At 37.3% G+C, this 14,013-nt stretch overlaps 1 protein-coding gene across 3 annotated transcripts in view; it reads left to right on the forward strand.

Annotated features, from left to right (window-relative positions):
- The window catches only part of ltbp3 (latent transforming growth factor beta binding protein 3), a 42,003-nt gene extending 28,661 nt beyond the window's left edge, over positions 1-13,342 (forward strand). For 2 of the 3 annotated variants that reach the window (XM_055043724.1, XM_055043723.1), the window contains 17 exons: positions 705-836; positions 927-1,055; positions 1,170-1,289; positions 1,804-1,926; positions 2,036-2,158; positions 3,389-3,508; positions 3,730-3,858; positions 4,002-4,172; positions 4,276-4,356; positions 4,994-5,122; positions 5,225-5,362; positions 5,452-5,592; positions 9,141-9,269; positions 11,461-11,619; positions 11,709-11,798; positions 11,900-12,028; positions 12,402-13,342. In XM_055043724.1, the coding sequence (XP_054899699.1) occupies positions 705-836; positions 927-1,055; positions 1,170-1,289; positions 1,804-1,926; positions 2,036-2,158; positions 3,389-3,508; positions 3,730-3,858; positions 4,002-4,172; positions 4,276-4,356; positions 4,994-5,122; positions 5,225-5,362; positions 5,452-5,592; positions 9,141-9,269; positions 11,461-11,619; positions 11,709-11,798; positions 11,900-12,028; positions 12,402-12,553 (2,195 nt within the window). In that variant the 3' untranslated portion in view covers positions 12,554-13,342. The remainder of the gene's footprint in view (positions 1-704; positions 837-926; positions 1,056-1,169; positions 1,290-1,803; positions 1,927-2,035; positions 2,159-3,388; positions 3,509-3,729; positions 3,859-4,001; positions 4,173-4,275; positions 4,357-4,993; positions 5,123-5,224; positions 5,363-5,451; positions 5,593-9,140; positions 9,270-11,460; positions 11,620-11,708; positions 11,799-11,899; positions 12,029-12,401) is intronic. The other variant, XM_055043725.1, reaches the window with a different exon arrangement.
- Positions 13,343-14,013: the final 671 nt, after the last annotated feature.

Below are 14,013 nucleotides of genomic sequence, written 5' to 3' on the forward strand. Positions count from 1 at the left end.
TCTTCTCTCAAATCTTCTTACTAGCAAAACCAGTGCATATTTAGACATTAAACTGGTTCTGGGATCATGGTTTTAGACCAGGTTTTATGATAGTAAAAAAATATACAAACTCTCACTGCACCTAATACAATAAAGATTTTAAGTAAGTCGTCTGCTGGTAGAAATTTAGCACATTATATTGCTTAAAATCACCTATAATTATGTGGTTATTTATTTGAGAATCATGGAATTTAGAGCAAGAAATATATTTAACTTCACCACCTGTTAATAAATGTCATCAAACTTAATACCTAAGCACAAGCAGAGACACGCAGACATGACTTTCACTATTTTATCGTTATGCCAGGTTAATGAGTTTTCCTGTGGAGACTTGCTTATTATTTTTATTTGTGGTTTTATTTAAATCCTTTAGGAATTAGATTGTGGATGAAAGACAAATCTGTGTGGGGGCCAGGCAGGTACCTGCAAGTCGGTGCAGACCTCAGATAGCCTTAGCATTTTTATTATTGGTGCCCTAATTCTTCTGCTGAGATGTGAACGCAATCTTTGAAAAAAGCAGAGATGTGCTCCTTATCAAACTCACCGTTCAGACAAAATCTGCTCTGAGGTTGCAGTTTTTCACTAATTGTTTTGAATATTCAGCACTACTTTTATTAATTTCTTGATCACATTTCACACTGACTTCGCGTTCTTTCCTTTTTCAGATGATAATGAATGTGACGTGGAGCCGTGCGGCCACGGCAGAGGCCGCTGCGTCAACACAGAGGGAGCCTACAAGTGCCAGTGTCGCCCGGGTTATAAACACATGGTGCAGCACGGGCGACTGAAGTGCATAGGTAAAAATCCAAAGCGGTTCTGTGTTTTGTTTAGTTTTTTCTCCTCTGTATGCTGTCACATCTCACTGTGACATTTGTGTTGTTGAACAGATGTAAATGAATGCCATAAACCAGATATCTGTGGTGTCGGGGGCCACTGTGTCAACCTGCCTGGCTCTTATAAATGCGAGTGTCAAATCGGCTTTAGGAGCAAGTCCCACCGTTATCCAGCCTGTGAAGGTACAAACAGTTTCACTTTGACATTATGGATGGCGATGCAAGCCATCTAACAATTTAGGTAATAATCCCTCTGTTCATCCTGAAATAAGAAGCATAAATCTGGTCTTTTTCCAGACATTAACGAGTGTTTGAGTCCGGATGTTTGTCTTAATGAGCAGTGTGAAAACACACCGGGCTCGTATGAGTGCGTGCCATGTTTACCTGGATATGAGGCCCATGCTGGCACATGCTATGGTGAGTGTCTGTTTATTTTCATTTCAAATATCACATGATTCTTGTGTGAAAACTGTCTGAGAGGCAGAGTAGATGCAGTTGTCAGGTAAGGAGATGGAGAAAATGTGGATTAACAATGCAAAAATTCTTACCAAGTATTTCTGGTCTAGTTTCTAGCGCAGGTATCTCAGAGCACTTGAAATAAGACAAAACAAATTATTTAGGAAGGTATAAGAGCTTATTTTAAATCAGTCATTTCTTAATATTGTTAAAAAGTGCTAGTTACTGTTACATTTCAATCACTATAAAGGAATTTTTGACTTAAAACAAGCTCCTATATCTTGCTGAAAAGTTACTAATAAGTTAGTGTTCTCTTATTTCAAGTACACAAAGATTCTTGCACTAGATACCAGAAATAAATGGTAAGATTGTGTTTTTGCTGTGGAAATTATGAAGATTTCTATTTCTAAGGCACATTGCTGCTGTAGTGATAAAAAGGAATACATTAAACTCCCATGTTTGACATTTTCTGCAGACATTAACGAGTGTCAGAAGCCTGGTATCTGTCCCAACGGGCGCTGTGAGAACCTCCCTGGTACTTACCGATGCCTCTGCAACGAGGGGTTCCTTCACTCTGCAGACAGCAAAAGCTGCAGTGGTAAGTAGAAAACATGACTTCTGCAAACAATGAGGTATTTTTTAAATTAGAAAACACATTCCTCCGGTTTAAACCATTTCATTTACAAAGACAAAATGCTTGCTTGTAGACATTGACGAGTGTGCGGACGTTCGACTGTGTGCTTATGGCCGCTGCATCAACACAGAAGGCTCCTTCAAGTGCCACTGCTACCCAGGATACCAGCGCACACAGGAGGGCAGCCACTGTGAAGGTGCAAATGACACCAAAATAACTTTGGTTTTGTTTTATTCGCATCAACTAGGCATGGGCAAGATGACATTCTCAAGCATAAATCAGGTTATTGTGGTGTTTGCACAAAATTTTTGATAAAATATATGTACCATGATTAATTGTTTTTGTTTATGTCAACAAGTAAACAATATAATAATATAAATAAATAAATATAAATAAATAATAAATAATATAATATTAGCAATGTTGCACAATATACTGCTGTAGCATAAATGACTTCCAGAATCGCTTCCAACAACAGAAAGATCTTGGTTTCTTGGCTCTAATGGAAATATTTTCTCTTATTTTTTCTTTAATTAATGAGGGATAAGTAAAGCAGCTTTCCTTCACCCAGCTGACCAACTGTACACAGCAACAGGTGGAGGTTGGGCAACACTGCATTACTCTGTTAAATATCGGAAAAAGCTTTTTATACAAAAGTTTTACTTCCTGCTTTAAGAGGTTGATCGCCACCTGATTTTTTTTATTTTATTTTATTTTTTTACAAAAACAGGATGTTTTTTCTTGGTTTGTGTTTTTACAGAATCAAAAAGATTTCCAGGTTTCGATTCACTCAAACTCTTCTCATTGTTACTCTGGCATTTCTTCATAAGGACTTTAAACTGTTGGGTGATAAACTTTCAGGCGTTATTTAAGGCGTTATTATAGATTGACACCTATTAAGATCCATGAATAATCCCAGCTGTCAACCAATGAAAAGCATAAGAAAATCTGGATTCTTAAAAATTTATGTGAAATTATCCAGCAACCTAAAATCTAAAGCAGCAAATATTTGTACTTGTCAATATCATGCTTATTAGCTAAAAAAAAAATGCTCCAAACAACTTTTTCTGATATGAAAATAAAAGAATACATCAGAATAAAATGTATTAATTTACAACTTTTCTTTATTTCTCCACCTCCACTAGAGTTTCTCTTTAACTAAACTTCACTTCTTGTGTACTTACTACATGAAACGAGTCATTTTTTTAGATGCAAATTACTATGTTTTACAGCTAAACAAAACTAGGCTTGAAATTGGGCCTTTGCATTCTAGGAGACTGATATTTCTAAATGTACAATTTCACGTATTTCAGTGTTTTCTCTCTGAAATAAAACAGGAGTTTTGAGATTCAGTTGCTGCAAAGGATTCAGAGACATGAACTGGTGTAGAAATGTAAGTAAAGATTTTCCTCTGCTGTCCTTTCAGACATTAATGAGTGTGAGAGGCCGTCGAGCTGCCTGAGGGGTTGGTGCATCAACAGCATGGGCTCGTACCACTGTGAGTGCCAGAAGGGTTTCAAACTGGTCGGAGGCAGGGAATGCCAAGGTCTGTATCTCCTTCTGAAAGGATGTCAACATTTGGATTTTTTTGTATCCATTTTCCTTTATTTATGATGAATTGCATAAGCTGAGTGATTGCTGATGCTGAGTTCTGAATTTTAGAGATTTTAATTTTCGTGCTCCATTTCTGGAATTGTTTTAGTAAATTTTGCAACATTAGGACTGAAATTCTAATACTCAGTACAAGCTTTGTGATTTCCCTTTCAGACATAGACGAATGCGCTGCAGACAGGAACCTCTGCCAGCCCTACGGCTCCTGTGAGAACAGACCCGGCTCATATGTGTGTGTCTGCAATCACGGCTACGCCCTCTCAGAGGACAGACACAGCTGCGAAGGTACGTCCTCCCTCATTCTAGATGACCCACATTCATCTAGTGAACAGAACATCGAAACTTTCTAAATCCCAAAAGACTTTTTAGCATCATTTTTACAGATACCTAATAATTATCTGTTTTAAACTTCACATTTGTACTTGCAGCAGTTCGAATCCTGACGGATGAGAAGAAGGAGTGTTACCTGAACCTCGATGACACGGTGTTCTGCGACAGCGTCCTGGCCATCAACGTCAGCAAGCAGGAGTGCTGCTGCTCCATCGGTGTGGGATGGGGAGATCACTGCGAGATCCATCCCTGCCCAGTCTCCCACTCGGGTACCATTGAACACTCTAGAGGAAGCAAATAGAAGAACGACCATTTACTTTCATAATCCTGTTAAAAGTTTTTCTTTCAAAACTCTTTTTTCCTCCAATGTAGCAGAGTTCCACTTCCTTTGTCCACATGGACAAGGTTTCTACAGTGAACAAAGACTCCAGTACAGCCTGCCCGCCTACCACGGTGTGTTCATTTAAGTCATTACATAATACAATGTGTAAACTTCACTAACTGTACAAATTTAAGGTAACAATTCAGTTTGTATTTAATATTTAGAATAAAAAAGATCTTGGCTACAAACTGTTCTTGTAGCTGTGGCTGCAAGCACAGTTAGCAAGGCGAGCATTACTGAAAGACAGTTAAGACTTCAGGCTTTCTAAAAGGCTGTCGCCATTTCCGAATAAAGCTCTTTCCATGACAGATGTTAAATCTTTACAAGGATAACGCAGACACTTTGAAGAACTCTGTCTGTCCTTCCTTTTTTCAGCTGAAAGTATTGCTCTTTCTCGCTCTTTCACAGAAGGAATTGGCTACATGCAAGTCTCAACATGTAGAAAATATATATAATTTTTTTTTTAGAGATTCTTAGATCTCTGTAGTTCTTTTAACTTTTGATTGTCATTTTTTAAAACTTACATTGTGCAAATAACTTTAATCAGTATGTAATGGTCAACGAAAGAAAACAAGATTCATTTACTGCGTTTACAACCAGGCCATTCTCGCTCATGTAAGCTAATTCTGCATCCTAAGATGTTTTTTTTTAACTGCAAAGAGATCAAATCTGCTGCAGAATGTCAATCTTTTTGTTTGTTGTCTGCAGATATTGATGAGTGTACTCTGTTTGCTGAGGAAATCTGCAAAAGGGGTCGTTGTGAAAACACGCTGCGAGGTTATGAGTGCTACTGTCAACAAGGGTTTTACTATGACAGCAACCTTCTGGAGTGCATTGGTATGTAGCGTCATGAAATTGTGAATACTTTCTGCATGTAGGACTTTCTGGACTCTCTACACCAGATTGGTTCTTATTTCATGTCTTCATATTTGCACTCAGATGTCAATGAATGCCACGATGAGTCTCTTTGCACCAATGGTCGGTGTGTCAATACTGACGGGGGCTTTTATTGCATCTGTGACCGGCCCTGGATCCCCGACTCCAGCAGGAAGAAGTGTGTGATGCCAACAGTTGCTGGTGGGTAGCATTTTCCTTTCCACGGCTGAAACCGGCTTTTTGTCTGGCTTCTTCTGAGATAACTTTGAACTCCTAACTTTGTTGTGCAGATGTCAATGAGTGCGACAACCCAGGGAACTGTAAGAATGGCTTATGTGTGAACACAGTGGGTGCATACTACTGCATTTGTTCTCCCCCCTGGACGCTGGCTGTGGACCGAAACAGCTGCGTGACGCCCGAGGAGCAGGCTGGTGAGTTCTCATTTGTCCTGAGTATCAGTCTCTCTTTGAAATCCCTAATATTTCCACCTCAAACACCCAAATTTTAGAATATTTCTGTTGTCTAAGAATAATTTTCTGTCCACCCTGCAGTGGGAGAATAGAACGGTAAGCCTCAGCGTACCAGCAGACTCCATGTTTATAGTTGACAGGATGTAGAATCTCTAGCTGATTCAAGGGAACCGAAAAATGTTTAAATGCAGCATGTTTCATGAAAGATAGAGGTTTAGAGCTGGGCAGGAATAAAGTTGAGCAACCTTACAGTACGTTGTTCAGACTTCCATATGGAAGCCTTGCTCTCTCTCTGTTTTGCGCAGCACAAATAAACCACACATTTATCTTGGATAAAATCTTTTGCATATCTGCCTAGACTTACTTCTTATTTAGACATTACTGACATAAAAAAGCTTAGTGAGTCTTCCTGACGCAGAACTAAGTTGAAATAAATGTGAGACATTCGTGTTTTTGGCAACATTATCCCAATCTTTGTTTCTTGTTGCGTCTCAAAGTTGAACTTGCAGCACAAAATGTTTGTTTTTTTCTGCAGTTTTTTGCTTTATGTGGAAACAATGGGTTTCCTGTCAAAGTGGTCTTATGTAGAGAACTCACTGGTTCAGTATCTTAGCCTGCATCATGCTGTGTGTTTGACCAATGGAAAAGTTAACTCTCAAACTCTCAAAATGTCATATAGGTGACATTTTGCACTTGTTACTAACATTTTTATTCCATCTTTCATTACATTACATACTTTGTTTCAATTTGTACCTGCCTTGACCTCAGAAGATTGAAAGATTGAAAGCTAAACCAGTTTTCAGTAAAACATAATTAAGCAGATGAAGGAGAATATGTTACACGATCTTGTACAAAGACCCAACCATCTCAGTGATTTTTAGCATCATAGGCACTTTAAATAAACATGAGCTACACTGTTTCCCCTAGAAAACCTGCTAAGTCCGGTGCTCATGGCGCTGGCCAGTCATCCAGTTGTTCAGCCATGTTTTTAGATTTAAAAAAATACTTAAAGTTGACAAAAAGAATGTGAAAATATCACTCGATAGTTATGTGTTATTGGATGATTGAAGGATTGATATCTGAAAACCAACTATAAAGTGTTAAAAATAGGCAATAATTAAAAAATAAGTAAAATGATTAAACAATGGTAAGCCTGGTGGGGGCACAAGTAAAGCCTGGTGGTCCGCCAGGCTTATAATACACTGTGGGAAACCCTGAGATATGGGAATTAAGAGCAATCAAAGTCCATCCAATGACTCAAACATATTATTGCTACAAGGAAAGCAAATGCATGACATAATATATCACATATGACAAATATAATGCCCTTCCAAATATTGCGTCCAACTGTCCTTTGCCATTGCATTAACTGATATTGGAATGATTGCAATTTAAAAATCTGTCCAGCTCCTTTCTAAATGTACAAATAAAGATGATATTTAATTTCTGGAACTGAAACTGATAATTAAGTCAGTTGTGACAAGTAAAGCCTACCAATTACTTGATGTATATTGTTGAAATGTAGTCAACGATCGGACCAAAAGTCATCTCTATCCCCACAATACGCCTATAAATATGTCTTGGAAGATGAATAGACGCTACCGGGTGCAAAAATAGGTTAATAAAATAGAACTTTTTGAACTTAAAACCAAAGGTCCTCTCAACTACGGTCTGCTGATCACAGCAGTCTGGAAGTGCTAAATGTATGAGAGTAAATTTGTATGAAAAGTATCCAAACCCTCTTCAGCAAACTTTTTGTCAAATGGAAATATGTTGACGGATTTGTGCAAGTGAAGATTTCTTGCATAATATACAAAATAATAGCTAAATAATTTCAAAATTACACATGGAAAAACCTCTTGTGTTCATGTTTTAGCTCCTAATGATAAAATCCAAACGTGTCAAAGCGGCATCCACAAACCAGACAATAACCTGAACTTAGAGACACAAAACAGGAGAGACATCATTTTAAATTCTTCAGCACAGAATGTAAAAATATAAACAATGAAAATCCAGCTTTGTTTTTTTTTTTCTTAGTCCAATAAATTGAGTGTAAAAGTATTCACAGCCTTGCATCAATATGAATTTACTCTTGTATCATTATGAAAACTACCACCTTCCTCAAGTGAGCTTCTGTGGTTAAAAAGTACTAGATAATGTTAAACAGTGAGGGATCTTTTGTTTCTACAAGTCATCTCCAGCAGATTAATGATAGTCAGTGTGCCAATCATTAGTAAATAATACATATCCTCTGTGAAAAAATGAACGAATATGTGAACTACTAGGGAGAAACTTTGTTCCTGCATAGACAGAAAGTTCTCCATGTTTCATCACCTGTTGGAATCTGTGGTTAGATTCCTCAAATGTTTGTGAAGTCGTGAAAACTGATCCTCTGACGCTGACAGTAGGTAGTCTGTAGACAGGTAGGTCAACGTGAAGCGGTTCCATCTAGCAGATCTGGCTGGGGAACGATAACTGGTTCCCCCCTGGGTGTGTTCATTTTGCTTGAGCTAACTGTGCAGATATTGCAGCCGTAGAATGCAGAAAACCCAAGTTAAGCTTTTGAATGTTTACAGGCCTAGAATGTGGCACAGTTGGGTCATGTATAATTACCTGAAACCCAATACTGTGACGCACACACAGAGGAGATAAATATGGCTTAGTTATGACAGTCAAAAAAAATTGCAGGCCTCCAAGTAACATTCTTTCTTTCTTGCAATTTGACATTTTGGGACAGAAACCTCAGCGATGCAATAACGTGGGTGGATGTGAGAAAATATGCTTTTTAAATATGATGTAGACTCTCTTTCTCTAAATTATTTTTTGTTCACATCACGCTTTGTTTCTTCCAACCAGAAGAACATTTTGTAATAATGATAACAAGGAGACTTCAACCTCATAAACTTGATCTTAAGCAATATGTTTATGCTTATAAACAGAATGTTTTGCCCGCTAGAGATTTTTTATTTGTTTTAGCAATATTTCAGCAGCTTCTTCTGGAACCAAACTCTCATTTTTAACTTCATAGATATCAGTTCCCCTTTTTTTCTTCTTTTATTTTAACCACAGGCCAGCTGCAAGGTTGTGCAATCGCCCATAAGCAGAATGGTTCACGTAGTAAAAAAAGCTAACAGAAACCACATGTGGTTCAAAGACATTATTTACACCACAGTTTTATCCAAACCACTCAAGTATCGCAGCTGTAAAAACTGTTTATGAATCTTATCAGCGAGAAACTAATCCGTTTAATTTCAACCTGTTTTAGTTTTATAGTTGCCCAACCTCTAGACTGACACACACCGGACTTAACAATTAGCTTAGGGATAACTAAGCATCTTCGACACACAGTTAATGTCTAAAAAGATTCCCAAATGGAGAATTTACCGCAGGGAAGAATTTGTTCTGCATTTTGTGGTGAGACGAAAGCCTGAGTCGACCACCTGCAGACTAAGCTCTGGCCCAGAAGCAGATGTTCATACTGTAACCAGTGTCTGTGGTGCCCTTTGCAGATGTGAATGAGTGCCAGGACCCCTCGTACTGTAAGAATGGGAGGTGTGAGAACACGCCCGGCTCCTTTCACTGTTTTTGCGACCCTCCCCTCACCTTCAGCGCGGCGCTGAAGCAGTGCGTCTATGACGGTGGGTAGAACTAGCTTGCCTTACCGCTCAGTCTGACACTCTTGTTTTCCATTGCAGTTCCTCCCAAGCCTTGCCCTGTCCAGGCTGTTTTTAGGAAGATGTTTCTAGCTTTAAACCAATATTACTTTTGTTTTGTAAGCATGTTTGGTCTTAGAAAGTGATTAATACACTGCCAAACAGACGCTACATGCACTCATGTCATATTATGAGCTTCTAATGATGCATTTAAACTGTCCTGATGACACAACACACATCTGTAATAATTTATTAGCATTTGATCTTAGCTGAGGTCAGGGTTTTTCAAAAGCTTTATACTTGTTCTGGCTAGTCCAAAACCAGTTTCAATGTGTGTTTGTAACGTTAATGCACCCCACAGCATGATGCTGCTACCACCATGCCTAACATTTTAGTCGTTTTTTTTTTTGCTTTGATTTCTAAAAGTTTTACTTTGACTCCTGCAGCCAAATAGCTTAATGCAATCCGCTTGCTGAATCAGAATTATACAAGAAGTTTATTGGTAACTTCACTACAAAGTCAACAAAACCTTTATATTTATCCATACAGCATAATCAATGTAACCACTTATCATTTATTTAGTATTGCTCTAACAAGAAAATCTATTGGATTTTTTTTTTTCCAAGAGCGATCTTCCCAGGAATTCACACAATAGAATGAAATATTCCTAAAACTATAACTATTATTTCACGGTTAATATTTGTAGCAGCTGCTACAGGATGTTCTATTGACACAAAATGTCTTTAATGATGTGGCGCAATACAGTAAAACCTGCAGGCTGTTGAGCAGTAGCAAAAATTTAGTGAACCACTTCATATTGTAATCAGCTTCACTTACTTACTATTAAATATTAAACTTATAAAAAGCAGTTTCTGTCTTTATATCATGACAATGAATATTACTTTATTACCTTTTGTTCCTTTACGAGGCAAAAAAACAAATCATTGTGGCTGCTTTTGCTGTACAAACTAATATGAAATGTGTGATTTTAGGAATATGAGATGATGTTTTTACTCACAATGATGAAATATTTTAGGGAATAAAGAAACAATATTTTATTTTTTAAAAAACAGGTAATGTATTTTTAATATCTGTAGCTTTTTTATGAGTTGGCTGAAAGCCATAAATCTTTTTTTTTTTTAAAAAGAAGAAGAAGAAAAAAAGCGTTGCCATCTGTATAATGATTTCAGAACAATTTATTGGTTTTGCACGTTGCATGTGCCTATATAACCCTGATACATCCAACCATAACAAGCATTTACAGAGGACAAAAAAGGCTTTTACTTTCAGTATTCCACTGATTTTCATTATATAAATTTTAGCCCACATTACCGTCTACACTTTGTAAAAAGCCTTGACATGTATTCATCTTAGCTCTCATATAACATTTGGAAAATTCCAGCCTTTAATTTGAGTCAATTTATTTAGTGGTAGAAAAAAAGTTTGTATTTGCTCTGACAAAAAAAAACTGTATTTCCAAAAAAGTTATATTTAACTAAAGTGTTTTTGTTAATGTTTTACTGCAATTGACATTTTTAGTAGATCACAGCAATTTATCTGTATTTTTTTCTTTCTGGCCCATTCCCCTTTAATATGGGAAATCCAGGAGAACATGCTACAGAAGTATATATACGTCAGTCAGAAATAGCTGCTCTTGATTATTTTTTTGTTGTTGTTATTTTGTGTTTAAAATTTGAAACCTATTCATGGGAATCCATAAAAGTCAAATAAAAATACACAATAAGCCTCCCAAGTTACATTAGGAAAATTTATTAACACAAAATTTGTTTTCAAATATCTACTAAAATTCAACAGAAGTTTTTATATCGATTGATTTTCTGACAAGCTCTTAATTTTCGCTTCCTTGCACAATTTCTACTCGTATTAGATTAACTTTTACTTAAATCAGACTTTCATTATTATGTTGGACAGAACTACTTCACTTCATTATGGCAGTTCTGCATAATCTGCTTCTCTGCAAATTCACACAGATTACTTTGTAGATTTTGTTGATAAAAATACATTATAAACCCAATGGCACTTTTACAACAAACAAACAAAAAAAAGAAACATGCTAATAATAAAATGATTTGCTGGACTATAACCCATATTACTACTAAAGTGAAAGTAACAAACATCAAAAAGCATGTCTATCTCTTCCTTATTTTTAATACAGATCGCACTGCAGCCCACAAAGATGTGTGTTTCGAGCGGGTTGACGAGGGTCTCATCTGCAGTCAGCCCATCGACAAAGTGGTGACTTACTCTGAGTGTTGTTGTCACTACGGCCACGGCTGGGGGCCAGAGTGCAACACCTGCCCTCCCAGAAATTTGGGTGAGTTTCCAACAGGATGAGCTTGATATTTGATTTTATTGTTCCCCCTACCCTGGTTTCCACCAACACACTTCTTGTTTTCTGTTCAGAAATGTTCAGTATTCTATGTAAGATGCAACATGAGACTGAGTCGGATGGGGATCAGGATTTCCTGGCAGCTTTCGCAAACTATAACCCAGGTGAAATCATAGTCTGTATTTGTTGTCTCCTTACTATTTTGCCATATAATATGTGATATTTACTCCTCTGTGTCTAATATTTGTTATTTTTTTGCTAAAAGGTGACAGTTCAGAGGAGGATTCGGATGAATGTAGCTGTGCAAATGGCCGCTGTGTCCGCTCCTACCTGGGTACCATGTGTGAATGTAACACAGGCTTTAGGCTAGACCACTCCCGTGCCCGCTGTATAGGTTTGTGTGTCCATATGCATACAAAATAAAAATAAAAATGTAATAATGTGTGTACAGTGGCATACAAAAGTATAAATTTTCCTTTTGCCATATACTTACAAGTTTGTCTTTATGACGCTGTTTGCTCTTTATGTAACTCTGAGGCTTTCACTGGATGTCTGTATTCATACTTAAATTAAATTAAGTATGACTTAATTGCAGTATGAATTCAATTATATGGACTATGTTTACTGACTGGTGGTTGCACTGGATTTTATATTCTAAACATGGGAAATACCTTTGCAAGTCACTGTACATCTCTGTGCACTTTGACCTACGGTTTCTGGTTCTGTTTGTCAGCTTGTCCTCACTGACACTCGTTTGTGTTTTCCAGACATTGACGAGTGTGCAGAGCCGGGCCCGCGCACCAGTCCCTGCAAGAACGCTCGCTGTGTGAACACTTTCGGCTCTTACAAGTGCTTCTGCAAACACGGCTTCATGGCCTCGCGCCGGCAAAACGTATGCGTGCGCCGCAGAACTCAATAAAGATCCTGGTGCCACCTGGACGGTGTATGAACACGCAGTTTAACACCAACCCAGCAGACATGCTGTCGCACACCTCTCTGTTCTTGTGTGGCTGCGTTAGCCACTGCAGACCTGAAAACCCGGTTTGCCATCAGAGACACGTCTTTGCGAAGGCCTATCAGAAATGTACAAAACGTTCTCGTTCCCACCAATTCACTTAAAAAAAAATCTAATCACATTAGAGTATTTGTTTAATTTTTTGTAATTATTGTTTTCTAACCTGTTTTTTTAGATTAATATTAAAGTATATTTTTGTGATTTTTGTTTTGCTGACACCCCCACTTTGCCACATTGGTTTAATCACAGTTGGAGCTGGAAGACGAGCCAGTTTTAAAAACAAATTCATCTCAAAGACCTCAAAGAATTTTTTTACATTCCCCTGTAAAACCCACATCCTGACATGTTTCATAATAGTACATTACCTGAAGTGTATTTTCTACAGTAATTATTACACATTGTTTAAATTGTGTTTTTGTACAGTTTGTTCTGTGGAGTGACCGCTTTGCTATTTTGTCTATTTGTTGATGTAAAGTATGAAAAAAATAATAATTAGGATTTTGTTATCAATTTGACAAGCGCACCAAAGTGGACTTTGCAGAAAAGGAGAGGTTGAGACGCTGTGGGAGTATAGTGGAAAATATTTGCTAAATGTACCTTCTTCTGGGGAAAAGCCATTATAATTTCTGAATCAAATTATTAGCCAAGGAAGTTGTTGGGAAAAGAGAAATTTAATTAAAAAGTCACTTTTAATACATGTGTGTATGATTTTTCTTGTGTTTAGGATTAGACACTCTAAAAACAAGAGCTTTCAAAGTTTTATTATCCACTCTGGGTAATTTTGCACAAGTGAAAGTTACAGCCCTTAAAGAAAATAATCAACAAATATGGAACTATTAATATAAATTGAGTGAAAAAAAAAACACATCGCACATGGCAGGAATTGAAACTTTATTTTGATTTATGAAAGTCATGTTTGATTTAAAGTACTTTTTCAAAAATGTTCAGTATGAGGTTTTGCCATTGCAAGTCTAGATGTCTTTAATTTTAGACATGTTTTCAAGGTGCCAAATAAACATAACAGCATTTATGCTCAATAATTTCATTTTCCAAGATTTCCAGTTGAGAATTATTCAAGCCAATAAATTAAAATCAAACAAAACATTCAGAGCAGAAACTGAAAATATCTAACAAATGATTGGATTGGAACAAAATGGGGTCCAATATATTGATGAGGAGACAGACTACGACATCTCCTCATCACATGATGCCATCTTGTGAATCGTTTGTGTTACTACAAATCCTAAATCTTATCTGGTAAACCGAATGTTTCGGTCTTTACAGGACACAAGCCTTCCATCCTTTTTCTATTCACCCTTGCTGGTGCCAATTTCCAGCTACGTTCCAGACAAGAGGCGGGGTAC

Source organism: Poeciliopsis prolifica, unplaced genomic scaffold, assembly GCF_027474105.1.
Source record: "Poeciliopsis prolifica strain line A6 unplaced genomic scaffold, Auburn_PproV2 SCAFFOLD019, whole genome shotgun sequence".
In the NCBI taxonomy this organism is placed as follows: Eukaryota; Metazoa; Chordata; class Actinopteri; order Cyprinodontiformes; family Poeciliidae; genus Poeciliopsis; species Poeciliopsis prolifica.